Source organism: Odocoileus virginianus, chromosome 30 (genome assembly GCF_023699985.2).
Source record: "Odocoileus virginianus isolate 20LAN1187 ecotype Illinois chromosome 30, Ovbor_1.2, whole genome shotgun sequence".
NCBI classification, from domain to species: Eukaryota; Metazoa; Chordata; class Mammalia; order Artiodactyla; family Cervidae; genus Odocoileus; species Odocoileus virginianus.
The window spans coordinates 35246501-35272796 of record NC_069703.1 but is presented as its reverse complement, the minus strand read 5'-3'; the positions used below and the strand labels follow the sequence as shown (position 1 = coordinate 35272796).

Below are 26296 nucleotides of genomic sequence, written 5' to 3'. Positions count from 1 at the left end.
GTAAAGTAATACTTAAAATTCTCCAAGCCAAGCCTCAGCAATACGTGAACCGTGAACTTCCTGATGTTCAAGCTGATTTTAGAAAAGGCAGGAGAACCAGAGATCAAATTGCCGACATCTGCTGGATCATCAAAAAAGCAAGAGAGTTCCAGAAAAACATCTATTTCTGCTTTATTGACTATGCCAAAGCCTTTGACTGTGTGGATCACAGTAAACTGTGGAAAATTCTGAAAGAGATGGGCATACCAGACCACCTAACCTGCCTCTTGAGAAATCTATATGCAGGTCAGGAAACAACAGTTAGAACTGGACATGAAACAACAGACTGGTTCCAAACAGGAAAAGGAGTACATCAAGGCTGTATATTGTCACCCTGCTTATTTAACTTATATGCGGAGAACATCATGAGAAACGCTGGGCTGGAGGAAGCACAAGCTGGAATCAAGATTGCTGGGAGAAATATCAATAACCTCAGATACGCAGATGACACCACCCTATGGCAGAAAGTGAAGAAGAACTAAAGAGCCTCTTGATGAAAGTGAATGAGAAGAATGAAAAAGTTGGCTTAAAGCTCAACATTCAGAAAACTAAGATCCTGGCATCAGGTCCCATCACTTCATGGCAGATAGATGGGGAAACAGTGGAAACAGTTGCTTACTTTATTTTCCTGGGCTCCAAAATCACTGCAGATGGTGACTGCAGCAATGAAATTAAAAGACGCTTACTCCTCGGAAGGGAAGTTATGACCAACCTAGACAGCATATTAAAAAGCAGAGACATTACTTTGCCAACAAAGGTCTGTCTAGTCAAGGCTATGGTTTTTCCAATGGTCATGTATGGATGTGAGAGTTGGACAATAAAGAAAGCTGAGCGCCGAAGAATTGATGCTTTTGAACTGTGGTGTTGGAGAAGACTCTTGAGAGTCCCTTGGACTGCAAGGAGATCCATCCAGTCCATCTTAAAGGAGATCAGTCCTGGGTGTTCCCTGGAAGGAGTAATGCTGAAGCTGAAACTCCAGTACTTTGGCTACCTGATGCGAAGAGCTGACTCATTGGAAAAGACCCTGATGATGGGAAAGATTGAGGGCAGGAGGAGAAAGGGACGACAGAGGATGAGATGGTTGGATAGCATCATCAACTCGATGGACATGGGTTTGGGTGGACTCTGGGAGTTGGTGATGGACAGGGAGGCCTGGCGTGCTGTGGTTCATAGGGTCGCAAAGAGTCGGACGCGACTGAGCGACTGAACTGAACTGAACTGTACCCCCCCAGTCCATCCAAAGACTGACCAGGCCCTGAGCGCACCTGTGGGCTCCCTTCACCCTGGGCTGCAAGATCATTTCACCCCAAGAAAGAGATAGGAGCTGGCACCCCACTGGCTCACGGTGCCTCACAGTCACTCACGAACCTCTAAAGTTCGGGTTGTGGACAAATGAGCTCAGAGTCCAAGTTATCCCTGGAATGATATCTCTCCAGGACTTACATCCAGGTGGGCATCCCTGGGGGGGCTGAGCGAGAGTCACGTGACAAGAGTGGCGTGTTGGAAGAACGTGTCACACGTGAGAGTAGCGTGCTCCTCTGGTACATCCAGAGAGCTCATCACACATGTGTATATCTCATTGGTTACGTATGTCAGGGCCAGAAAGAGGTTAAACACAGCTGCCCAGCAGTTGCCAGAGGTGATGGCCTAAAGCAAGCTCAGCTGGAAGGCAGGACCTGGTTCACCACCATGCCACGAGCTCCTCAGAAGCTGGCTCACAGGAGATGCTCAAAAAAGACTTGAGTGAACGAATAATGAATGGGCAGGCACTGTGCTGGGATTCAGGAGGCCTGGGCTGTAGTCCAGGTTGTGTTCCTGGTGGGCTGTGTGCTCTTGGCTCACCTCATTCTTCCTGCAGAAGGCCTTCCCTACCTGTAAAATGAAGAAACTGGTTTGCTCCATAAGGGCCCCTCCAACCTTCCAACATTCAACTCCTTGAGGTCAACTGACCAAGAGAAGCTCCCTATAGAACAAGATTTGCTCCAGGAAAATGTTGATAAATGGAGAGGGGAAAAGAGGGTCACAATCTGGCCCTTACCAAGAAGGGACAGGATGGGAGGACATTTTTCTCTAAGTCAGAATGCCCTTGTATGTCTCTGGCTGATGATTCTCTTTGGGGGTCTTTAAAGGGACTCTATTTTAGAGTTACAGCCTTTGTACAGATAAAAAAGACCACTCGTGTTCCCAGGATGAGGCCCAAAGTCCTGGAGATCTACTAGATTGCTCAGTTCAGGGGTTGGCTACCTGGGCCTACAAACGGTACCTTTCCCAAGGTATTTGCCTTTTTTTTTTTTTTTTTTTTTAATTTTGCTGCGACGGTGCGTAGGCTTCTCTGGAATTGTGGCGCTCAGGCTTAGTTGCGCATCCCGTGGTATGTGGGATCTTAGTTCCCCAGCCAGGGATTGAATCTGTGTCCCCTGAAATACAAGGCAAATTCTTAACCACTGAACCACCAGGGAAGTCCCCAGCATGTTTGCACTTTAATGACAGGCTCTAGAAGTCACAGCCTTTAAAATCTTAAGGACCTCACCCTTCGGGATGCAGGCATGACTTTGGGAGCAGGGACACGGTCTTTATGTGAGAACTGAGGACCTCCAATCCTCCCACAATGGGGGCCACTTATCCCCCACAAGGTTGTTCTAGAAATTTTAGGGATGTCTCCAAACGTTTGGCCATCCCTGAAGGCTGCACATTTCTCTCCCAGGTTTACAATTCCCGGGCTAAGGACAGGGAAGGAGTATGAGTTCTGCATTAGGTCCGTCAGCGAGGCTGGAGTCGGGGAGAGCTCAGCTGTCACGGAACCCATCAGGGTCAAGCAGGCTCTGGGTGAGTCCACAGGGCAGGTGCAGCCTGCAAGCCTGGGGGGTGGGCAGCCATGGCCTGGGCAGAGAGCTGGGGGCTTATCGACCATCTTTTGGAGGGTCAAATTCCAGAGGCCACAGGGCAGAAGCCTCCCTGGGGGATCAGATGCTGCCCCTGACCACCTGATCCTTTGAGAGGAGAGTAACAGTGACCTGAGACCAGCGTCGGAAGCCCAGGTGTCCTCCATGTATCAGAATCAGAGTTTTCAAGGGACACCGCCGGCTAAGTCAGAGCCCCCAGAGGGTGGGCATCCATCATGGGAGGCTCATTACCTCCCTTGGGCCCCACTGCCCAGTCTGGTCACCCCCCTGGGAGCACTGACCCCCTTGCCTCCCTGTAGCTACACCATCTGCGCCATATGACTTCGCCCTCCTGAACTGCGGGAAAAATGAAATGGTCATTGGATGGAAACCCCCAAAGCGGCGTGGAGGGGGCAAGATCCTGGGTTACTTCCTGGACCAGCACGACTCGGAGGAGCTGGACTGGCACGCGGTCAACCAGCAGCCTGTCCCCACCCAGGTTTGCAAGGTGAGGCTGGAAGGCGGCCACCGGCCTGAGGTCCTGACTTATGCAGGCAGAGACCAGAGGTCGGGGTTGGAGGTTCTGAGGCTGAGAGACCCGAGGCTCCTCAGCCTCCACGATCCAGCTGATTATGAAGGGCAGACCAATCTCACTGAAAGTCCCCACAGACCTCCTGCAGTGAGCTCGATCCTCTGTCTCCCCAGCCTCGGCCTTCACAGTCTGTGTTTCTGCTCTTCAAGGTCAGCAACCTCCATGAAGGTCACTTCTATGAGTTCCGTGCCCGGGCCGTAAACTGGGCAGGTGTTGGCGAGCTGTCGGCACCCAGCAAGCTGTTTGAGTGTAAAGAGTGGACGATGCCCCAGCCAGGTGAGCGGATGGGGGGAGCCAAAGCCCAGTACCAGTCCTCACCTCCCTCCCCAAAGCTAACCAGTGACGATGAACACCACCGCCCGGCTCTCTTTCCCCTGCCCCCTTCCACCAACGGGCCCTGTAACCTTATCCACAGACGGTCTTAACTCAGGCAAGTCAAGAGCCCTGACCTTGGCCATGGACGGGCCCTGCACCCCCATCCAAATTACTGTCTAACTCAGCACTCCATCAGAGCTCTGATTCTCACCATAGGCCAATCTCAAGCCCCAAAGGCACACGGCTAGGTGACCCACTCATTCCAGCTTGCCCAGCACTTTCCCCGCATTATCATCAAAAGTGTCATGTGCAGTCCTGGACAGAGCCACATCAGCATTCTCACAAGGTAGCCCTGCACCTCTCACTTAGGAAGGGAGGACGCCAGCCTTCCACCTTTCTGTTTCGCTCAGTTCTGTTTTCTGCACAAACCTTCTACCTGAATGGCTGCTAGTCACTCTGTGTGAGGCTTGAGACAACATTATAAACAATTGATACTTATTGGGTACTAACAATAAGGTGTATTGACACCTCCCATCAATTCTGTCATTAATGCTCACAACAGCACTCTTTTATAAGAACTATTATTATCCCCATTTTACAGACAAGGAGACAAGAACATAGAGGTAAAGTAACTTGCCCAGAGTCTGCATAGCCTGAAAGGCCGGAGCTGGGACCTGAACCCCACACCTTGAGCTTCTACATTAAAGACTGAAATGACAAAGAGATCAAATGGATGAATGCTGTGTGAGGGGTGGGAATGAGGAAGGTCAGGGAGGTTTCCCAGAGGAAGTGCTACTGAGCACTGAAGAGTTAACTCTATTTCTGAGCCAGACCAAGCTTTCCCATGAAGCCAAGGCAGGCCAGGTCTCCACCTGCCCTGAGTGGGCACTTCCAGACCTGGGAGGGACCGAAAGATGGACAAGCTTGCTGCCTTACCACCCGCTTGCCTCCTGACTGTGTGGCTGGCATTTGGCTGTCTGGCTGGGTGCCTGGCTGCTCATCTCCTTCTCTCACCCACAGGGCCCCCGTATGACCTGCGGGTGTTTGAGGTGCGGGCCACCTCCCTGATGCTGACGTGGGAGCCCCCTCTCTACCAAGGGGCTGGACCTGTCACAGGCTACCGCATCAGTTTCCAGGAGGAAGGCTCTGAGCAGTGGAAGCCAGTCACTCCAGACCTCATCTCTGGCACCCACCTGAGGGTGAGTCCCCGCCCTGCCCCAGGATGCAGCCGGCCTACAGAACATCAGAACTGGACCGGCCCTCAGAGGTCACTGCCCTCACTTACTGGCAGCAGAAGATCACAAAGGGGGTGCGGCCTAGCCAGGGCCACACAGCGAGTTGGCAGGAGGTCTGGCTGGCAGGTTGGCCTTAACTTGCTCTGTGCTGAGTAGACTCCTCCCTAAAACCTCACTTGTAATCAGCAGGCTGTAGCAGCATTTGGGTGTGCATGTCCCTCTTTAAAACACTTAGTTCTTATTTACTTTTAGCTATGCTGGGTCCTTGTTGCTGAGAGTGGGTTTTCTCTAGGTGCAGAGAGCAGGGGCTACTCTCTAGTTGTGGGGCACTGGGTTCTGACTGCAGTGGTCTCTCTTCCTGCCAAGCATGGGCTCTAGGGCATGTGGGCTTCAGTACTTGCGGCACACGGAGCTTAGTCGCTCTGTGGCATGTGGAATCTTCCCGGACTAGGGATTGAACCCATGTCTCCCCCATTGCTGGATGCATTCCTACCCATTGTACCACCAGGGAAGTCCTTGATGTGTACATCCCTTAAGCTAGGGATTCTGCTTCTAGGACTGAACTGTAGAGAAACAATTAGTCAAATGTGCAAAGACCTCGGGGCAGTGATGCTCATTGTAGTGTTGCTTATAAAGGCGAAAGCTGGAAACAACTTAAATGTCCATCAGTAGTGGGTGTGTTTAAATAGATCACGGTGTATCCTTAATGCGAACTCAGTGCCAGGGAGTGTAGAGACTGTGGTAGTTTAAGGAGCAGTAATAGTGTATACAACAAAGTAGAGCTACATGTAAGTTTTGACATGAAAATATATCCATCATATGTGGCTAAAAAACATGCACAATACAGAGCAGGACATTTATATGTCAGATAACATTTAATATGGGCTTTATTTTATTTACTCTGGTGGCTCATGGATAAGGGACCCACCTGCAATGCAGGAGACGCAAAATGCCCTCATCTCTAGGGGTGGGAATACCAGGAGAGACTTCACTTTATATTTTTTCTATTGCTTTAATATTTCCCCCAACAAGCATGCATTTCTTTCATAAATGGAAAAATTAAAATATTTCATTTTGAAACAATAATATTAAGGCTATCTAAGACTGAATTGCAGAGGGATGAGAGTCCATGGGATGCTCTGAGATTCTGCAGCTGCTGCCCCCCTGTGGTAGAGTCAGCCAGTGCGGGACAGCTGACCCTCGAGAGCCACAAGAGACGGCTCATCCCTCTGCTCTCCAGGGTTGGGGAGCTTCAGTGACTTGGCACCATTTCTGCATGTGGATGATTGGCCGGCGTTCACTCGGCACTTCTGGACACCTCCTTAGTGCCAGACCAGGAACTAGATCCTGGATGTAAAAAGCTCAAGGCTCAAGTCACAGTCCTTGGGGAACAGGCAATTACAATACTGTGTGTCATACAATCGAGGCAGGTTCAAGGGATTCTGGGTGCTCCAAGGAGGAAGGTAAGCTCAGTCTTCGTGAGTTGTCCTTCTTACTCCAGAAGAGCATTATTTGTGCTTTCCCTTCTACACGTGTGGAAATCAAAACAACCTCCACAGGTGAATAAAACCAGTGATTCTGCTAGATTTATTATTTATCCAGACAGTCTAGAATTTGCTTCTCATTTAAATTAAGAAACATGTATATGCATAGAGAAGTTGCTCAGTCGTGTCCAACTCTTTGCGACCCCATGGACTGTAGCCCACCAGGCTCCTCCGTCCATGGGATTTTCCAGGCAATAGTACTAGAGTGGGTTGCCATTTCCTTCTCCAGGGGGTCTTCCTTACCCAGGGATCAAACCCAGGTCTCCCGCATTGCAGACAGATGCTTTACCGTCTGAGCCCACCAGGGAATATGTATATGCATATATATTCATTAATATACAACGTGATATACATATATTACATGTATGTGCTCAGTTGCTCTGTCATGTCTGACTCTTTTGTGATCCCATGCTCTGTAGCCCGCCAGGCGCCTCTGTCAGGCAAGAATACTAGAGTGGGTTGCCATTTCCTCCTCCAGGGGATCTTCCCAAACCAGGGATCAAATCTGAGGAAGACTTTAGTATGAAGCCACAAAATCTGACGTTCACCCCAAAGGCCACTGAAAGAGTTAAGTGTAATCAGACTGGCATCTTGGAAAGATTGGTAGAGGGAAATATAGACCAGGAAGATGGGTCTAGAGGCAGAGGCACCATCTAGGAAACTGTTGCGCTAATCAACAGTGAGAAGAAATAACATTTTAATCAAGGCATGGCTGGGACACAGAGAAGTCACATTCAGGAAGCGTTAGAGGGACTTCCCTGGTGGTACAGTGGATAAGAATCCACCTGCCAATGCAGGGGACATGGGTTCGACCCCCAGTCCGGAAAGATTCCACATGCCACGGAGCAACTAAGCCCATGGACCACAGCTACTGGTGTGCACGGTCCAGAGCCTGTGCTCCGCAACAATAGCGCCCACCGCAGTGAGAAGCCTGTGCCCTGCAGCTAGGGAGCAAGCCCTGCTCGCCGCCACTGGAGAAAGCCCACGTGCGGCAGCAAAGACCCCGCGCAGCCAAAAATCAATCAATAAATTTAAAAGAAAGAAAGAAACGTTAGGGAAATGAAATGGGAACTTTGGTGATGAGAGGTGTAGGGCTCAAGAAAAAGATGTCAAAGATGATCCCCAAGCTTCTTTCCGGGGTGATGGTTGGAGGAGAGGTGGCGGGCCCAGAAGGAGAAAGAGTTTTCTTGTTGGCAAGTTGATGGTAAGCTAAGCTCTGAGCAGATGGAGTTCCAGGCATCACAGGCATGGGAGGTAATCTCAGTGGAGATGCCTGTTTGAAGCTGGAACTCCGGAAAGTGACATGCCCCCAGCCTATCCTCACCCCCGGGCAGCCTGCCCCCCACCCCCTGGGGGGTGGATGGTGATCAATCAATCCCCTGCAGCCCTTAGCCAGAGCTGCAGGAAGGACGGGCCTCTGCCATCCTCAGGGCTCACTCTTATCCCCCCCTTTTCTCCAGATTTCTGACTTGCAGCCAGGGAAGACCTATGTGTTCCAGGTACAGGCTGTGAACTCAGCGGGCCCAGGGCAGCCATCCATGCCCACCGACCCAGTACTCCTGGAGGACAAGCCAGGTAGGGGGAGGCGGAGGGGAGGCTCCGCAGCAGGAAGACAGACCGGCTGGGCCTCCCTTCCCCCCACACCCCTTCCTGCCCATTTCTCTCCCAGCCCCCACTCTCCTTTATTTCTGTGGGATCCTGAGACGGATCCTGAGATCTGAACACACGGTCTCCTTCCACGTCATGGGTCCTCCATCTCAGATACGCCACGTTCCTAAACTCTTAAAACTCTTCATGGACATTTAAAATAATAGCCAGCTGCATTTCAGATATACTGTGTGGCTTTGCCTGCCTTGCGGTCACAGGTCCCTCCTGGGATCCCCTCCTACCACACAGGCCAGATGCTATGGCGGGTCCTTACACTGTCTGACCCTCCCAACAAGCCTTTGAGAGAGCTGTCCTTGCCCCCACATTTTTTAAATTTTTATTTATTTATTATTTTTGGCTGCACTGGGTCTTCGTTGCTGCTCGAGGGCTTTCTCTAGTTGCAGCGAGCGGGGGCTACTCTCTAGCTGCTTCGTTGTGACACATGGGTTTAGTTGCCTCACAGCATGTGGGATCTCCCTGGACCAGGGCTCAAACCCGTGCCCCCTGCATTGGCAGGCGGCTTCTTAACCCCTGGACCACCAGGGAAGCCCTCATTGTCCCCACTTAAGAACTGATTTTGTTGTAGCTCGGAGAAGTTAAATGACCAAGTCACATAGCTCGTGTACGACGGAACTGCTCAGTTCTTCCCACTATAAATTGTGTTCTTTTCCCATTCTTTTAATTATTCATTCATTCAGCAAGTATCTGATGACACCCACGTTGCACTGGGGACGAGGCAGTGATGAGACAGCAAGGTTCCCGCTCTAGTGACGGGAGTTGGGACGGATGGACAGTAAACAAGTAAATGATGAAAAAGTCAGTGATAAGGGCAATAAAGGAAATAAAACAGGGTGATAGGGTTGGGTGGGCGTTACTTTAGACAGAGTAGTCAAGAAGGGCCTCTTGGAGGAGGTGACATTTGAGCTTAGAAAGAGCCTGATCATGCAACACCTTGGAGGCCACAAGAGTCTAGAGTTTATAATTTTATTCGAGTGCAATGGGCAGCTATTGGAGGCTTTAAGCAGGGAACAGGCCTTAGCTGGTTTATTACTTCTAAATGTCTGGTACCCTCTGTTGAATCCTGCCCTCAGATGCCCGGGAGATAGAGGTTGGTGTGGATGACGAGGGCTTTATCTACATGGCTTTTGAAGCCCCAGAGGCCCCCGACTCTGCTGAGTTTCAGTGGTCCAAGGACTACAAGGGCCCACCAGACCCAGAGAGGGTGAAGATTGAGGAGCAGGCTAACAAGTAAGTGAGGGGAGGGGGCGACACACCTAGGGCACAGGTCCCAGATGTTATTGGGTGAGTGGGCAAAAGTTCGCAGGTGAGACTACCTGGAAGGACCCCCGATGATGAGCTTGAGGGGGCTGCATGCTCTCCCGTGGAGGATGCTGACTGCCCCCTCTGGGAGAAGTGAGGGAGGGGGCAACAGATGGCTGAAACGGTGACATTCATCTGGAGATCCTTTTTCTGTAAGAAAAGTGCCTCTATGTGTGTGCTTCCAAGGAGACGCTCAGGATTTGGTTTCTAGCCTGGGTACCAGCAACTTGTTCTTGGACGTTCTCTGGGCTCAGCTTCCTCATCAGTAAAAGAGGGGTCAGGATGTCCAGGGCCTCCAGGTCTTGCTCCTCCATCCGTAGCAGCTCTGGCTTCGGCCCCATCTGGCAGGAGACAAAGCTAATGACTTGAGCCCAAGGAGAGGCAGGCCTGGGGGATGTGGCCAGTATGAAGACGGTTCCATAGAGGCTGGCTAGCAAGGGCCATTGAGGGTGGCAGGCCAGACTGGCTCCGGGCAGGGGCCCCTGGAAACGTGTAAGGAGGCAGACGCCCCTACTTCCTGGCCTGGCCAGGGTCTGGGTCTGGGATGCAGGACTTGCAAGGCTGACCCAGACTCCCCAGCTCCCAGGCTTCCAGGGCACAAGTCCCCTCTCAGAGCCTCTGCTCCACTGTCTCTGCAGATCCAAGATCATCCTGAAAGATCCCGGCCTCGAGGATTTGGGCACCTACTCAGTGGTGGTCACAGATGCTGACGAAGACATCTCAGCAAGCCACACACTGACAGAGGATGGTGAGGTCCCTCTCTGCCGCCGCCCCAGAGAGACAGACCCAGAGTACCAAACACAGATACCCCAGAGGCCAGAAAGGAGCCACAAAAACGAGTAAAGCAGAGATTTCTAGAGAAGTAGGTCCTCACGCACCCACTCGGTCAGCCGATCCATGAACAAGTGTCTGTTGAGCACTGACCACATGCCAGAAGGTGTCTCAGGCACTGAATTACATCAGCGAACTCTCCTGGCAGAAATCCTTGCCTGATGGAGCTCACGCTATTCTCATCTCTCTCTTTCCTTTTTCTACTTTTGATAAAAGCAAAGGTCCTGGTGAATTATTTCACTTCCTTCCGTAGCCTATAAAAACAACAGTGTAAGTGGAATGATAAACTGCCAAAGGCAGTTAGTCTAAGGGGTGAGGATGGCCACAAGAGATGGGAGGCTGGACCTAAAGCCATCATCCAGGAGACTCACCCTCTGCTGTCTCCATAGCAACTGGGACGGCCACGGTCCTCCCTTTGATTTTATTAAGACACAGTAGCCAGGCGGGTCCAGATTTCTATTCCAGTTCCACAATTTCCTGGCTGCTTGACCTTGGACAAGTCATGATCCCTCTCTGGGCCTCCATTTTCTCACCTGTAAAAGGGGGGTAATAATCCCTGATACTCCAAGTGAAACAATGATGTTATGCAAGCTAAAGCCAACCACAAAAGCATAAAACCATCCACAAAAGAAGTGGGGTTTGTTTTTTTGTTTGGGATTGGATGCTTGCCATGTGCCCAGACTCACCCTACTCTGGACTCTAAGCTTACAAGGGACAATGAGATATGGGCTCTGCCTCTGCCAATTCATTCATGCAACACATATTTATTGAGCACCTGCTGTGTGCCAGACACCCATGTAGGTCCAGAACTCAGCTTAGCAGGAGAGACAAGCCTAACACAAAGAAGCAGTTAGTGATGAGACAGCACTGTGCCGACCTGCCCCAGACACGTGTCGCCTGAAGTCGTCATTGGAGGGGCCAGACCCTCCAATCCTAGGGCAGCACGTTGCAGTGGATTAACACGGGGGCTCAGGAGGCAGACCGTGACTCTCACCCCACAGCACGGTGTGAGGATCGCTGAGAGCCTGGCAGATAGTAGCTGCTTCTCTGGGGAAGTGGCACTTGATCAGGCCTTGAAAGACAAGGAAAATAAGCCATCTCAGGGGGTCCTACAGCAACCCCTGAAGCCCCCTCGGTGCCCCAGAGCCAAGGCTCGCAACAGTCATCATCAACCTTTTTGGTAACCAAGTGACCCCGAGCTGAGTCTCTCGGGACTTTCACCCAGTGTGGATGCTAGAAAGGTTCCCATGACCCGCTCTGGCCCAGGTATCTCATTCTCTTTGGTTTCTTCCTTGCTCCTCTCTGTCCCAGAGCTGAACAAGCTGAAGAAGTTGAGCCATGAGATCAGAAACCCAGGTAAGTGGTCCAAGCCACCAGACTTAGGCAGTCATGCAAGGCCCACTGGGGTATCCTGAGCAGAGCTGAGTCAGTCAAGAGCCAGACACTAGCTGGTGGGAGGTAGGGGAGAATGGGGTCATTTTGGGGCTGGAGGGTCAGACACCCAGGGAGTCCTCAGTCCATAAAGAGAAAAGAATGGCCAGCAGGGAGCATGTGGGGTGCAAGGGAGGGCAGAGTGAATGGTTTCTTCTTCCTCTTGGATTGTGGATCATCTAAACCCCTGCTTTCCTCCATTGGCCAGGAGTATGTTTGTAGTCCCTGTGGCAAGGGTCACAAACTTGGGTGTATACTGGAATCACCCCAGGAGCTTTTCAAAATCCAAATGCCCAGGCCATGCCCCAGATAAATCAGAATCTCTGCAACTGGAGTCAGATATTAGTGTTTTGAAAGTTAATGGATGCAATGTGGGATCCTGGATTGAATCCCACACTGGAAAAAAATCATATTAGTAAATAGTGCCAAAATTTGAACAATATCTGTAGAATGGTATCAATATTAATTTCCTGGTTTAAAAAAATATACAGTGATTTGGGAAAGTTCAGGATACTGGAATTTTCTGTCTGTTTTTGCAACATTTTGCAAGTCAATTTATTTCTAAATGAAACAAAATAAATGAAATTACATGTTTTCTAAATGAAACAAAATAAATGAAATTACATGTTTTTTAAAAGTCCTTACGTTTCTGGTGTCCAGCCAGGGTGAGAAGCATGGCCTCAAAGCCGTAGGAGGAGGGTGAATTCCCTGAGATGAATTCAATCTCGGGTGACCAAGTGTGGGAAACCCTCCCCAGACCCTCACCCTAGTTATGTCTCCACCAGACTCTGAAGCACTTTGCACGTGGCCTGTCCACGCTGTGCTCAAGGTGGGGCTGTCGGGAGTGGGGAGGGGAGGAGGGTGCCCTGCCCACCCCTCCTGTCCTCTGCCTCCCAGTGATCAAGCTGATCTCCGGCTGGAACGTTGAAATCCTCGAACAAGGAGAGGTGCGGCTTTGGCTGGAAGTGGAAAAGTTATCTCCGGCAGCTGAGCTGCATCTAATCTTCAACGAGAAGGAAATCTTCAGCTCACCGGTAATTGGGGGCTCAGCATCCCTAAGTGAGGTCCCTGGCCCAGGAGGTGGCCTTGCAGGCAGTGGTCTCTACCAGCCAGCACCTCCCCCTAGCAGACATTTCAGAAATAGCCACCTGCTTCAGCTGTCACAGTGAAGGAGTTGGGGTGGGGACACCTGGATTTTAGTACCTGGGGGACGGGGGGCAGGGATGCTAGAAATTTACCAATGCAAGGGACACTCACACAAAGAATTTCCCATGCACCCCACAATTTTTGAGTATCCTGACAAACATTCGTAAGATGAAAAACCTACATTCATGCTTGTGACTATCCAAGCCCAGATCCTAACTCTGAGACACAAACACAAATTTTTTAAAATTTTTTTGCAGTGTTAATATACACTGATAGATTTTATTCTATTAGCCACATTACTTGTTCTCTTTTATTCATTTTCCTGTTCTTGTACAGAATAGTTTTCGTTTGCTTTGACTTGCAAGAGCTCAGTTCCCTGACCAGGGATTGAATCTGGGCCACTAGACCACCAGGGAATTCCCCCATACAGAATAGTTTTAACCTTTTTGCTATTCTAACTTCTCTTAAGTTAAAATTAATTCACTGTAAGTCATGAAGCACCCATGAGTGATATGAGCATCTGTGTATTGAAAAACATTACTTTCATTTCCTCTTCCTGTTATAGCTGTGGTGTTACATTGCTTTTTAAAAATTTTCATGTGCAGTAAATTGTATTAATTGAACCATATAAGTTACCCATACTCAACTGTTTTTACTTATAAAGATGCCAATTTCAATCTCATGAGAGATTTAATCATAAAATGATCTTATTTGTGAATTCCACTTCCAGATGGCCAACTGGCCGTCATTACGTATGTGTTATCAAGAGAGGAGCTGGTTCTGACAGAGGAGAAAGAACTCGAGGCTAGATGTCAGAAGGTTCCTGTTCATCTCCTGTGGGTTGTGTGCCTCCGGGCAGGTCTCCTCACCTGTCTGTGCCTCAGTTTCTGCATCTGTACAATGGGGTTGGTTGCCCCAGGATCAGGAGGAACAATTGAGAAAATAGAGAAAGTTTTGCATAAAGTCAAAGCACGCATGACTTTGGGTCATGACAGAGGAAGTGTAACAAAGTCTGGACTGAGCACACAGCACTGAGACTATAGAAAAACAAAACAAAACTAGCGGTTCCCTCAAATCATACATACAAGCAAAGCCAGAGGGAATAAGGTCCTAAATGTGGAAAACAAAACGTTTTGAAAATTGTTAGAATGTGACAAAATATAAACAAGTATTAACTCTGGGTAGCAGACACACAGGATTTTTATAGTACCCTTTATAATTTTATGAGAAATTTTGTCTATTAAACTGCAACAAAAAAAATGTAGACAATAACTAAAAAAGTATGGCACAGTAGGAGATTGGGGGATTATTAGTAATTGAAATTGACTCGGGCACAAGATTCTGCTGGGCCCGCGGGGCCCCAGGGTGTTCTCAGGAGCCGGTTGTGTCTATACACATGAAGAGAGGTACCCAGGGCCCTTCCCCAAACCTGAAGGCTTCTAACTTTACCATCCCAAGTCCAACTACACCCCGATTTGCACCCCTACAACACACATTCCCTATAATTGGAAGACAGCAGAACAAACTCTCGTGTTTCCTTCTCCCCAGAACCGCAAAATCAATTTTGTCCGAGAGAAGGGCCTGGTGGAAGTTATCATCCAGCATTTGACCGAGGACGACAAAGGGTCGTACACGGCTCAGCTCCAAGACGGAAAAGCCAAGAACCAGATCACCCTGGCGCTGGTGGACGACGGTCAGCCGAGCCCCGGGCCCCGCCCCGCCCCAGGCCCCCGGCCTCAGCTCTCAGCCCTGGGGTCCCTCCTGGTCCATCCAGACGCCCCCCTAGCGCACTCCCCGGACCTGCGCCGCTGGCTCACGCCAGTTCCCCCCCACCCGCTGTGTTCACAGAGTTCGACAAACTTCTAAGGGCGGCAGATGCTAAGAGAAGAGACTGGAAGAAAAAACAGGGTAAGACCTGCTGGGACGGAGTCCAAAACCCTCGTCCACGAGCGCCGGGAAACCGCCGGACAAGTGGGTTAATAGAGCTCTCTGTCCTGCTGCGGCCACTGCCGTTTGATCCAGTGCCGTCCTCGTGCCAAAACTTGCCCAAGCCCGAGACTGAGCGCCTCCTTAAATTCTGCACCCCAGGGGCCTCCCTCGCCTCACCCCAGGCCCCTCCTGGGGAGCGGCGGGATCCCAGCATCCCAGGGGCCTTTGGGCCTCAGGCGCCCCGCCCCAGGTGCCTTCCCCCGTCTCGCCACCAGGTGGCGCGCGAGCCGATCCTGGCGCTCTGACCGCCGGGCGTGTCGTTGTGCCCTCGCAGGTCCGTATTTCGTGGAGCCTCTGCAGTGGAAGGTCTCGGAGGACTGCCAAGTGCTGCTGACCTGCAAGGCAAAGCCTCGCCCCCGCCTCCAGCCCTGCCCCCGGGCCACGTGGGCCCAGACCAGTGGTTTTCCCCAAGCCCAGTGGCTGTCTTCAGATTGGAGGCGGGAGGGGAAGGGAACGACAGAGGATGAGATGGTTGGATGGCATCACCGACTCTATGGACATTGAGTTTGAGTAAACTCCGGGAGTTGGTGATGAACAAGGAAGCCTGGCGTGCTGCAGTCCATAGGATCACCAAGAGTCGGTCTTGCCCCACCCCCGGGAAACTGCATACCCTGCGCTAAGTCTGGTCCCAAGCAGGGGAAGTAGCCCCGGGCATTTTGCCTTTAACAGGGGAAACAAAAGCCCAGGGAGCAGAGTCGGGGTGAATGAGAGAGCGCTGGGTCAGCCGTAAGCTAGGTCTCCTAGCTGCTCTGACGGAGAGTCCGGAGGCCAGGAGTCTGGGAGAAAGCGCGCTGTAGATTAAGGGGAAGTCCCTGCGTCCCGGCAGACACTCTGCCCAGCGCTTTATAGCATTATTTGATCTCATCTACTTCACAACCATCTGTGAGAGAGGCGTTAGGATCCCCGCTTTAGGATGAAAAAACAAGTGAGGAAGTAGCTCAAGACCGCAGAGTGAGAGGCAGAGCCCCGGAGCCAGGGTTTACCTTAGTGTCTGACTCCAGAGCTGACGCCACTGTTTCGCAGCACCCTGCAGCCTTGCAGATAACTAGGGGAGGGCGCACGCCCAGAAGGGCATCCGTTCAGCAAACGTAAGCACTCTGCAAGCCCTGGGCCTACAAGAATGAAGACGTGGTCTCCTTAGGCCTCCAGGATCCCACAGTCCAAAGCAAGAGCCTGTGAAAACAGTGTACCTGGTGTTGTGATGGAGACATGCATGAAATTGATTATTCATGATAGGGGGCACTCTGGGGTGCAGAAAGGAAGGCTTCCTGGAGGAGGTAACACAGGTATTTACAAAGAAAAATAGGGTAGGAAAGGGATCAAGAAGCAGAGGGAATGCCATTAGCAAAAAAATCCAGAGTTCAGAAGCCATCGGAGAAGACATACTGTGTGAGGAAGTGGTTGGCTGAGAGTTAGGGGGAGAGCAAGGGGGGCGGGGGAGGGGGAAGTCATTTTTTTGTAAAAGAAAGTTCGGGTGAACTGGGTCTTCACTTAAAAGAGAAAGCCTGAAGGAGTCTCCTCACTCCTGACCTTCCTCAGGTGACCAACACCAAGAAGGAAACCCGCTTCCAGTGGTTCTTCCAGAAGAGAGAGTTCCCCGCTGGTCAGTACGACCCGCAGACTGGAGCAGGGCTTCTCTGCATCGAAGAGGTGAGCACAGCCCTGACTTGAGAGCTCATGGAGTTGCGGGGCCAGGAGCTCTGGGCAGGGAGTCAGGGCCAAGGCGAGGCGAGTGAGGCACTAACCTCATGCACGCACTTTCAGGGGGCACCAAAAAGCTCAGTAATCAAGATAAATAATATTTTAGGCAGTAAGTAAAGTCGCTCAGTCGTGTCCGACTCTTTGTGATCCCGTGGACGGTAGCCTACCAGGCTCCTCCATCTGTGGAATTTTCCAGGCAAGAGTACTGGAATGGGTTGCCATTTCCTTCTCCAGGGGATCTTCCTGACCCAGGGATCAAACCCAGGTCTCCGGCATTGCAGGCAGACGCTTTACCGTCTGAGTCACCTGGGGAGCCCTTTTCAGGCAATAGTAAGAATCAAATTAATGCCAAAATAGAAGACCATGGGGGAAAACAATACCAAAATTGTAAATAAAGACAGGCTCAGTCATACTGATTTTTCCTTTTCGTTGGATTCCAGTCCTGGCCCTGCCCCTGACTGTGTGGCCCTGGGCTAATCACTGTCCCTCTCTGACCTCAGTTTTTACCTGTAACATGAGAGGGTCAGGCAGGATGCTGTCTCAGAGATTCCTTCCTGCCGATGCAGCCTCAGATTCAGGGCAGGAAGACTGTCTCCATGGGAGGCAGTTCTGGGCATAGCAAAGTAGGCCTGGAGCTTACCTCTCCCACCCACTTCCTCTCCATGGCCCTCAGAGGAGTGTGACCTGGATAAGATAGAAATACAGAGCCCATTCTTAAATAGTCAATGTTTTTCTGCCCTGCCACTGATTTCTGTGGCCCGTGTGCCAAGGAGAACTGCGCAAACGCAGGTTTGCTGACAAGGAAAGAACTAATGATGTCAGGGTCCTCGCCCAAATCTCAGCCAAAATAATGAGAAGTGGGCCTTTGTCATCACAGTTCAGGCCCTTCCACAGGGCTTGGCGTCAAGGAGGTGCTTAACTGCTACTGAGTCTTGTCATAATCATCTGGCCTATTGGTGTGAGAACTTTCTGGCTTCCAAAAAGTTATCTCCCTTGATCCTCATGGAAACTGTAGCATGTGGTCAGGGCAAAGTTTATGCCACCATTTTACAGATGCATAAACTGAGACTCAGAGGGTGTAAGTACCAAGATGCAAGGCTGGAGAGTGGACCCAAAATTCTCTCCAATCACCCTCCACAGAATGTGGCTGGGGCTTTGGAGCGTTCACTGAAGCAGCGGGGAGGGAACAGAGGAGACTACTGTTGGGGTTTCAGTCCTTTGATTCCCTGGTTAAGAGATGCTTCTTGAGGAGTAGGATAGGATGGGTGGGAGGTTTGTGAGGGAGGGGGCATATGTATACCTATGGCTGATTCATGTTGATGTATGGCAGAAACCAATACAATATTGTAAAGCAACTATCCTCCAACTAAAAATAAATAATTTTTTTAAAAGAAATGTCTCTGCCTCAGCTCCTGCCTCAAAGCATGCAATGTGGAGATGGTTGCAAAGGGCCCTTTGACAGGTCAGGGAGGCAGATATCGCCCTGCCCCGCCCCCCAGCCCTTGGAGGAGGTGCTGTGTAATGAGAGGGCACAGTTGACCTCTGACTTTGCTTTGAAAGCACAGCCCAGGTTCTTGCTTTGCTGAGTGTTGACCCAGGCTTATCGAGGTTGACAAGCATGTGCCAATAAGGACCCCCTTGTCCTAAGCAAAAGAAAGCACACCTCTTCTGAGAGATGCAGAGAGATGCCCCTCTATCCCGGGCCCCCCAGAAGCAGGGCAGCTCTGGTGGAGGGTGCCCCGGCTCAGCCCAGCTCTGCAAGGAGGACTGTCTGCTCTGCTCAGAGCATCGGACTCAGAATCCCCCTGGGGGAGGGGAGAGGAGGAGGGGAAGTCTGTTTCTGCCCTCAGGTCCGCCTCCCTGCCCCACCTCTGGGCCCAGACAAGCCGAGAGCTTGAATCAAAGGGCTCTGGACCTGGAAGGAGCCAGAGGTGGCCCATCACAGGGGGGTAAACTGAGCCCCGGCAGGAGAGTTAGGGGCAGGCCCGGAGCCCAGGCCTCCTGATTTGCTGTCCATTGCTCTTTCTGGAACCCATGCCGATACCGCTGTCTCTCCTTCCTTCCAGCTGTCCAAAGAGGACCAGGGCGTTTACAGAGCAGAGGTTTCCGATGATCGCGGGGAGGACGACACCATCCTGGACCTCAGAGATGAAGGTAGGAGCTGGCGATGTCAGAGATGGCCCAGGAAGTCTCTCGCTGAACCAAGAGTTGCAGTCTGTCATCCCTGTGTCACTGGGGGCAGCTGAGGCCCAAGGGGGTTAAGTGACCTACCCATGGCTGCACCGCAGGTCAGGGCCAGGGAGGGCCTGGCCTGTGTGATGCTGGAGCCCACGCTCACTGCCCTGCCCCCCAGCGAGCCCAGGGTTCGTGATGTGGAGCCTGGGTTCTCTGCTCTGCCCCACAGTGGGCCCCAGGGTCCTCACCAGGCCGGCAGCCTCAGCCTGCAGGAAAATTGTCAGGTCAGCCCATCTGTCCCCCGTCTGTATGGCCCCACCCCATCCTTCATGGAGTGCCCTGGGTCCCCTCCTCGCCCCTACGCCTGTGTCCTGAGAGCTGCTCATAAGCTCCACCAGCCTTTTCCAAGGCCAAGCCCACCCTGGTGCATCCCTCGGGGAGCCCCCCATATCAGCTGACCGTTCCATCTTCTCCCTCCAGCCCTGGATGCCATCTTCACTGAGCTGGGCAGGATCGGTGGTAAGCAAGCCCCCCACCCCTCTTTGCCCAGCCCTGATCTGATGCCACATAGCCTCCGGGGGGCCTCCAGCCATCCTTGGCTGCCAGGGTGGGGTGGGTTTAGACTCCAACCTCAGAGACTGTGGTGGGGGGGGACGTTCCTGCCCCGTGACCACACTCGCCTTCCCCCCACCGCACCCCAGAGCAGGGGCGAGCTGGCTGCCCCCCAGCTGTGATGCCCAAAGGGCCTTGGGGAAGACTCAGCCTTCTCCTCTGCCCCATCCCCCCCCCCCCCCCCGCCACCGCCAGCCCTCTCTGCGACCCCACTGAAAATCCAGGGGACGGAGGAAGGGATCCGGCTCTTCAGCAAGGTCAAGTACTACAACGTGAAGTACATGAAGACCACCTGGTTCCACAAGTAGGCTGGCCTTGCCCTGGAGTCCCTGGAGGGAGGGGGCCAGCACCCACACCTGAGCCCAGCCGCCCCCCCAGCCCCAGTCCACAGAGGGAGCCCAGGAAGGGAACAGCTGTCAGAGGCACAGAAGGGAGGCTCCCCAGGGAAGGTGGGACCCCTGGTGCTGAGAACATTTTCCCAGTGTCTCCATGACCACAGGAGGACCGTTGTCTTAGAGCAGCACCTGGGAACTGAGGGAGGGAAGGACTCAGGAAGGAAGGAAAACCAGGTGGTCAAGTGGGTCGTGGTGCCCTTGTGGGTTTCTGCAGTCTCAGCGCACTCAGGCAGCCAGGCTGAGGGGAGACAGGCAGACAGAGGCACCTGGGGAGCTGACAGCTAACAGGGCCAGGCCTTGAAGGCAGGATCAGGCATCGGGGACTCAGCCAGAGCTAAGTGACCCCAGAGAGTCTGGGAGCAGAATTTTCCCTTATGTGCATACCTCAGCCTCGTGAGGCAGACATTACTGCACCCATTCTATGGAGGAGGCTAGACTGATTTAGTCAAACTTGTCTTGTGAGTAAGACCAAGGCCAAGTTGAATTTCAGAACAATAAAGCTCTTTCCCTGGAGTCTCTGAGCCCCATGACTAAGCCCAGAAGTGTTGCTTTTGCAGCACTGGGGGCATGGGCCAGGTGTCTTTAGGTATGAAATTTAAGTAAAGAAGGAAGGGAGTGTATACAGTTTGTAAGAGCCTGGAGCCAGTTATCGTGGGAGGAGCTCCTGGGAGGTTTTGAAGATGAGGAGAATGATGAGGTGAGGAAGTGGCTCCCGTGGGTAGGATGGAGGGAGGTGGCCACTGATCCTGGGGCACCATTTTCTCAAGGTCCCAGCCTGCAGGACATGTCGCAAATAGAGATTCAACACGGGCACAAGCTTTGATGAATGATGAATGGATGAGTGGGTAGATACTTATCGAATGTCTCATGGATGGTCAGCCCACACATCTGGAAACAAAACCCCAGGAGAGGAGTCTGGGGCAGGGGTGCCTACAGCTGGGCAAGCAGCCAGCCTGTCCTGGGCACCGCGCTGTTAACCATTTCTTTGCCCTCACGTTCAGAGAGAAACGCCTGGAGAGTGGTGATCGGGTGAGGGCTGGTACCACCTTGGATGAGATCTGGCTCCATATCCTGGATCCCAAGGACTCAGACAAGGGCAAATACATCCTGGAGATCGCAGCTGGGAAGGAAGTCAGGCAGCTCTCCGCCGATCTCTCAGGGCAAGGTGATCTCTCCACCCATCTGTCCTTGGGGGAAACCTGTTTAGAAAACCCCAGTCTTTGGTGGGGGCTGGGGGGTACTCCCATCTCCCCACCCAATCCTAGCACTGCCCCCAAGAGAATGCTGGAACAGAGAGGAGGAACAGTCACAGCTGAGCTTTGTACCTTCAGCTTGCAAAGGTCAGGGAGATGGAGTAGAGGGTGGGTAGGGGGATGCTCTGACGCAGGCTATTCCCCTTTTCCTTCTCACAGCTTTTGAGGACGCCCTGGCGGAGCACCAGAGACTGAAGTAAGTTCCCTTGGCGGCGTTTCCCAGTGTGATCGAGGCCCCTGGGGCGCACACACACTGCTGGCTGGAGGTGCAGCTGGCTGGATCCGCCTTTCCCCCACCACCCCTCCCCCAGCCCCGGGCAGGACTATCCTTTAACAATCTGTTAAGCCCTTTTCCCATTTCTGTTTTCCAGAGCCTTGGCCATCATCGAGAAGAGTAAGTCCAGCCATGTTTCTGCGGTTTCCTTTTCTGAGTTGGGGGTGACTTCCCAGCTGCTCACAGCTCCTGGCAAGGCAGCTGGAGCCCCGGTTGCCCAGCTGTGTGGCTCTGGGCTGTCACAGAGCTGCCAGGAGACCTGGGCAGCGGCAGCATGAAGACAGGTGGATAAGGAGTCCGAAGATCTGAGGCCGTGGGTGCACCCAGCATCCAATCAGCTGATGTCAGAGGGACTCCGAAGGAAGGGGTGGACGGGACCGAGGCTGCACTGGCCCTTTTGATCAAGGCCTGGGAGCAGACGACTTCAACGCTGAACCTGGTTCTGGCTGTCTGGGCACTAGGACCTCATCTAATCCAGGACACAGCCTCTGAGCTGCCCAGGGGCACCACCAAGTCCATGCGCTGGAGCTTCATCAGGTCCCCACAGCCAGTGCTAAACCACCCCGTTCTGGGAGGCTGGCTTTCTGGTCCCACTGACCCAGCAGTCACTATGGGACTTTTCAAGAGGGAAAGACCCCAGGCAGCAGAGCAAAGCTGCTCCAGACAACCTGAGAAAGGAAACCGACCATTTGCAGTCACGTGTAGGAGGAGGGATTAACCCTATTCGGCTTCTTGTTCCCGAATGTCCCCACTTGGCAGGAAGTGCAGGCTGTTCGTAACTGAAATCTGGAAGGGGGTTGGTCATCTGTGGTCTAAGGGCAGTGAGGAGCCCTCACAGGGGGCGGCCACCTTGGTGAGAGGACCAGAGGCTGAAGACCCGACTCAGCCCATCACATCTCTGTCTAATTACTTCCGTCCCACAACCCATCCTGGGATTCTGAGTCGCAGGACAGGACACCCACCCCAGGGCCCTACCAGCAGGAGCCTGGACTCACCATTTGTGGTCGCCGGGACTTTTGAAGTCCAGAGTCTAGGGTGATGGATTGTTGCCTGGTGAACATTAAGCCCACATGAAGGTCCATCTCTCCCCCTCCCCCCAACCTTGATCCAGGGTCCTTCTCCCCTACATCCATTGCGGACACCAACCACTTCAAGGGTCTTTGCATATCCCCCCAGTCATGATCCAGGGGCTGTTCCCACAGTCTCAATTTCAGCATAAGGGATATGTTGGCTTTCTGCTTAGTGATTGGAGAAGGAAATGGCAATGCACTCCAGTATTCTTGCCTGGAAAATGCCATGGATGGAGGAGCCTGGTAGACTATAGTCCATGGGGTCACAAAGAGTCGGACACGACTGAGCGACTTAACTTTAACTTAACTTCTCTTCCTGCCCAACCACCGGGGCCACCGGGTCCCCTCCATTGACCAGAATCAGTGTCCCAGAAGCTTCCTTCCAGTTCCCTCCCTTAGCTGGATCGTCACACCTGTTGTGTGCACTTTGCCAGTTTAAGGCTCAGAGCAATCTTATTCACCTTCTCTCCCAGTTCTCAAGGGGAAGGGCACCTCACTATCACCTCCAGGTACCACCGACCATGATATTAACCTCAAGTCAATGACAGAAACATTACGTCCTCTGTCGGCAAGGAAATAATATAATACAAGTTTAAAGATGTCCACCCCAAACAATGCCAATAGGAAAAGAAGCATTGTTGAAAAATAAACCACCACTCCAGGTAAACGTTCATCACGCGGAGGGGTCTCATTTTTTTCCCTTCCAGATCGTGCCAAAGTGGTGAGGGGGCTGCCGGACGTGGCCACGATCATGGAAGACAAGGTACTGAGGGTCCCCGGCCCGCAGCCAGCGGTCCCACCCTGGGCTCCCTCCCGCACCCGCCAAAGAGCACAAAACAACAGGGCACTGTGGACCCCAGAGCCCGAGGGCAGCTTCCGCCAGAGTCTGGCTTAGCGGCCACCCCTCGATGGTCACACGTGTGGGTGTGGCCTGGGGCGGGGGTGGTGCTGGCCCCAGCTTCACCCCGTCTCTCCAGGGTGCCCCGGATGTCACGGGCTTCGACTCAATGAGCCCTAAAAGCCCTTTCTGGGGTGAAATTATGCAAGTCTAATATTCTAGAAAATAACAGCTCACGTCTTCATGTTGCTCCCCTTGTACCAGGCAGTGTTCCATTTTTTAACCATGGAGGCAACCACGTGGAAGAGTGTGTTGTTACTAGTCACGCTTTATAGCTGAGGGAACGGAGGCCCAGAGAGGTTAAGGGACTTGGCTAAGGGCACCCAGCTTAAAGGAACAGCGCTGGCTGGGAGTCACCCCCAGACAGCCCAGCTCCAGACTCCGGGTATTTGCCATTATGCTAAAGTGCTCTGCGCCGCGACACTGCTCTCCTGAGCATTTTCAAACTCAATTCTTAACATCTTATGTTAAAGCAATCTAGGCTTATTTGCCTGGTAAAATCATAATGAAATGTACAACAGAAAGCAATAAAGCAAAGTCCAGGCCACTCTAGGGCAGGTCACTGCTCAAGGAATAAAGATCTGAAATTCTAGCAAGCATTCCTCTAGAATACAGTTGAGAATGGAAGGTGTGGGCCTGCGGTAAAATGTCTCCCTTTCGTGTTATTACTTTATGGGTTACAATAAAGCACACGTAATTAACGTGTCACAAGGAGCAACTTGTACTGGGAGCTCCCTGGGAGTGTGAAGGTGATGCCAAGGGTTAGTCCCAGAGGGCGACGGACTGGTCCTTTCCTGTCCTTTCAAACAGACCCTGTGCCTGACCTGCGTCGTCTCAGGAGATCCTGCCCCTGAAATCTATTGGCTGAAGAATGACCAGCCTGTCACCTTCCTGGACCGCTACCACATGGATGTGAAGGGGACAGAGGTCACCATCACCATCGAGAGGGTCAAAAGTGAGGACAGCGGGCGCTATGGTGTCTTTGTCAAGAACAAATACGGGTCTGAGACGGGCCAGGTGACCATCAGCGTGTTTAAGCATGGGGAAGAGGAAAAGGTGCTGAAGATGTGACGGTCGGATTCAGCCGCAGCCTGAGGTCTAGTCTGCATTGGACTAGGAGGGTCAACCAGTGGGTCACAGCCTGGCACAGGCCACGGGGGTGAGACTGGAGGGGAGGGAACAGGGCAGAACCCAGGGCATGGGAGTGGGTGGAGTGGACACACCCAAGTGGAAAAGCAAAGACGGGGTGCTGGGAGGCCTGCAGGATTGCAGGATCAGGACTGGACTTGGACTGGAGGATTTACGTGCTCAACTGTTTCAACTCTAAACTCTCCGTGAGCCTTGCCTTTTTCATCTATCAAATGGGAATTCCTACTCCTAGGGATTGTTTTTGAAAACTCTATGAAATCATGTGTCAGTGGTTCTCAATGGGAGGCAATTTTGTCCCCTAGGAAACAGTCAGCAGTGTCCAAATTTAGGGTTGTCACAACTGTGGGTGTCTACTGGCATCTAGTAGATAGAAGTCAGGAATGCTGCTAAATATGATAGCTCCCTGCCACGTAGAATCAACCTTAAATGACAACAGTGCTGAGGCTAATGCACCCAGCCATAAACGGATGTATCACCATACCCCTCTTTGAGGATACTGTATTTTCGATGAAGTTCAGCAAACATTTATTTGAAGTCTAGCACATGCCAGGCTTTTGGATGGCACTGGGAGCACAAAGATGTAGGCCCCACCCTCAAGGGCACCTCAGCCCAGGAGAAGAGACAACCCTGGGGGCAGATGACTTCAGGACAAGTCAGATGATCGGAATTCTAAAAGGTCCAGATAAAGTTCCACTGGTGGTCAGAGGAGGGAGGCAGGCGTTGGTCCTAACTAGGGAAGGTGAGCTTTAAAACACCTTCATGGAAGTAGCAGAATGGGTTATTAGGTCCTAAAAAAATGAGTGGGATGTGGTGATGGTGATGGGAGGAGATTTCGGGAGCAGGGGCTGGTGAGAGCAAAGGTGAGGCGTGGAGGTGATACCGCCTGGGCGGCCTGGGACACCACGTTACAGAGGTCAGGCCGTCAGGACTCCCAGCTCAGGGCCTCTGCCTGGCGGGACACATACTGGTTGGCTTTGCTTGCTGGGCCTCAATACAGAGCTGGGCATTTCACCACCCTCTAGTTTCCTTGTTTAAAATCAGATGGGGAGGGGAAGGTGTTTATAAAGTTAGAGATGTTTGTTGTAGAATTTTGGATAACCTTGAAAATGAGGAAAGAGAAAATAAAACTCATCTACACTCTCAATACCATCTCTGATTGCTGAAATGATTTCTGAATTTAAAGATAAAATGAATCACTCCTGCATTCACCACCTACAGGCGCATCAAGGCATGATGGGTAGCTTATACCCCCAGCAGCTACAGGTGCAGTTCAGGCCAGGTGTTCAGCAATGGCAGTGGGGGGCAAGGGGCCAGGGGTCCTGCTGTGCCTGGCTGGGAATCAATATGGAGAATTGAGTGGGTCTTGGAGGCAAACACAGCCAGGCTTGAAGCCAAGATCTCTCTGTGTGATCTTGGCCATTTATTCCCCCTTTCTCTGGGCCTTGATTTTTCATCTATAAAACAAATCTGAAAGATCATTTTTGAAGGCCCTTTCAGCTGACACTAATATTTTGATTACTTCCCAGAACTTGGTTCTCCTTTGCTTTTCTCTTCTGATGACGATGTGATGAAGAAAAGGGTCTGCCCTCATTCTCTCTCCCAGTCTCATACTTGGAATCTCAGAGGAGAGACTCGGCTTCTTTCATTTGTCCATGAAAAATGTTTCAAATTTCAAAGAAATGGGGAAGCATGGTATCCATGCACTTAATTCCTAAAACCAGAGCGGCCTGACATATGCTTACATAGGTTCTTCATCTTCATACAGAGCACCTCCTCTTCTCCTTTGTATAATCATCGC

General features: G+C 51.9%; 1 protein-coding gene across 3 annotated transcripts in view; it reads left to right on the top strand.

Moving 5' to 3' along the window:
• MYOM3 (myomesin 3) overlaps positions 1-25642 on the top strand; it is a 51720-nt gene extending 26078 nt beyond the window's left edge. For all 3 annotated transcript variants that reach the window (XM_070458924.1, XM_070458926.1, XM_070458925.1), the window contains exons 17-37: positions 2744-2865; positions 3242-3429; positions 3663-3789; positions 4849-5027; positions 8068-8182; positions 9346-9502; positions 10213-10322; positions 11717-11761; positions 12734-12870; positions 14531-14675; positions 14831-14890; positions 15246-15313; positions 16511-16621; positions 18739-18826; positions 19328-19366; positions 19655-19763; positions 20856-21019; positions 21267-21303; positions 21479-21501; positions 23159-23214; positions 24160-25642. In XM_070458924.1, coding sequence (XP_070315025.1) covers positions 2744-2865; positions 3242-3429; positions 3663-3789; positions 4849-5027; positions 8068-8182; positions 9346-9502; positions 10213-10322; positions 11717-11761; positions 12734-12870; positions 14531-14675; positions 14831-14890; positions 15246-15313; positions 16511-16621; positions 18739-18826; positions 19328-19366; positions 19655-19763; positions 20856-21019; positions 21267-21303; positions 21479-21501; positions 23159-23214; positions 24160-24420 — 2341 coding nt within the window. In that variant the 3' untranslated portion in view covers positions 24421-25642. The remainder of the gene's footprint in view (positions 1-2743; positions 2866-3241; positions 3430-3662; positions 3790-4848; positions 5028-8067; positions 8183-9345; positions 9503-10212; positions 10323-11716; positions 11762-12733; positions 12871-14530; positions 14676-14830; positions 14891-15245; positions 15314-16510; positions 16622-18738; positions 18827-19327; positions 19367-19654; positions 19764-20855; positions 21020-21266; positions 21304-21478; positions 21502-23158; positions 23215-24159) is intronic.
• The last annotated feature ends 654 nt before the right edge of the window (positions 25643-26296 follow it).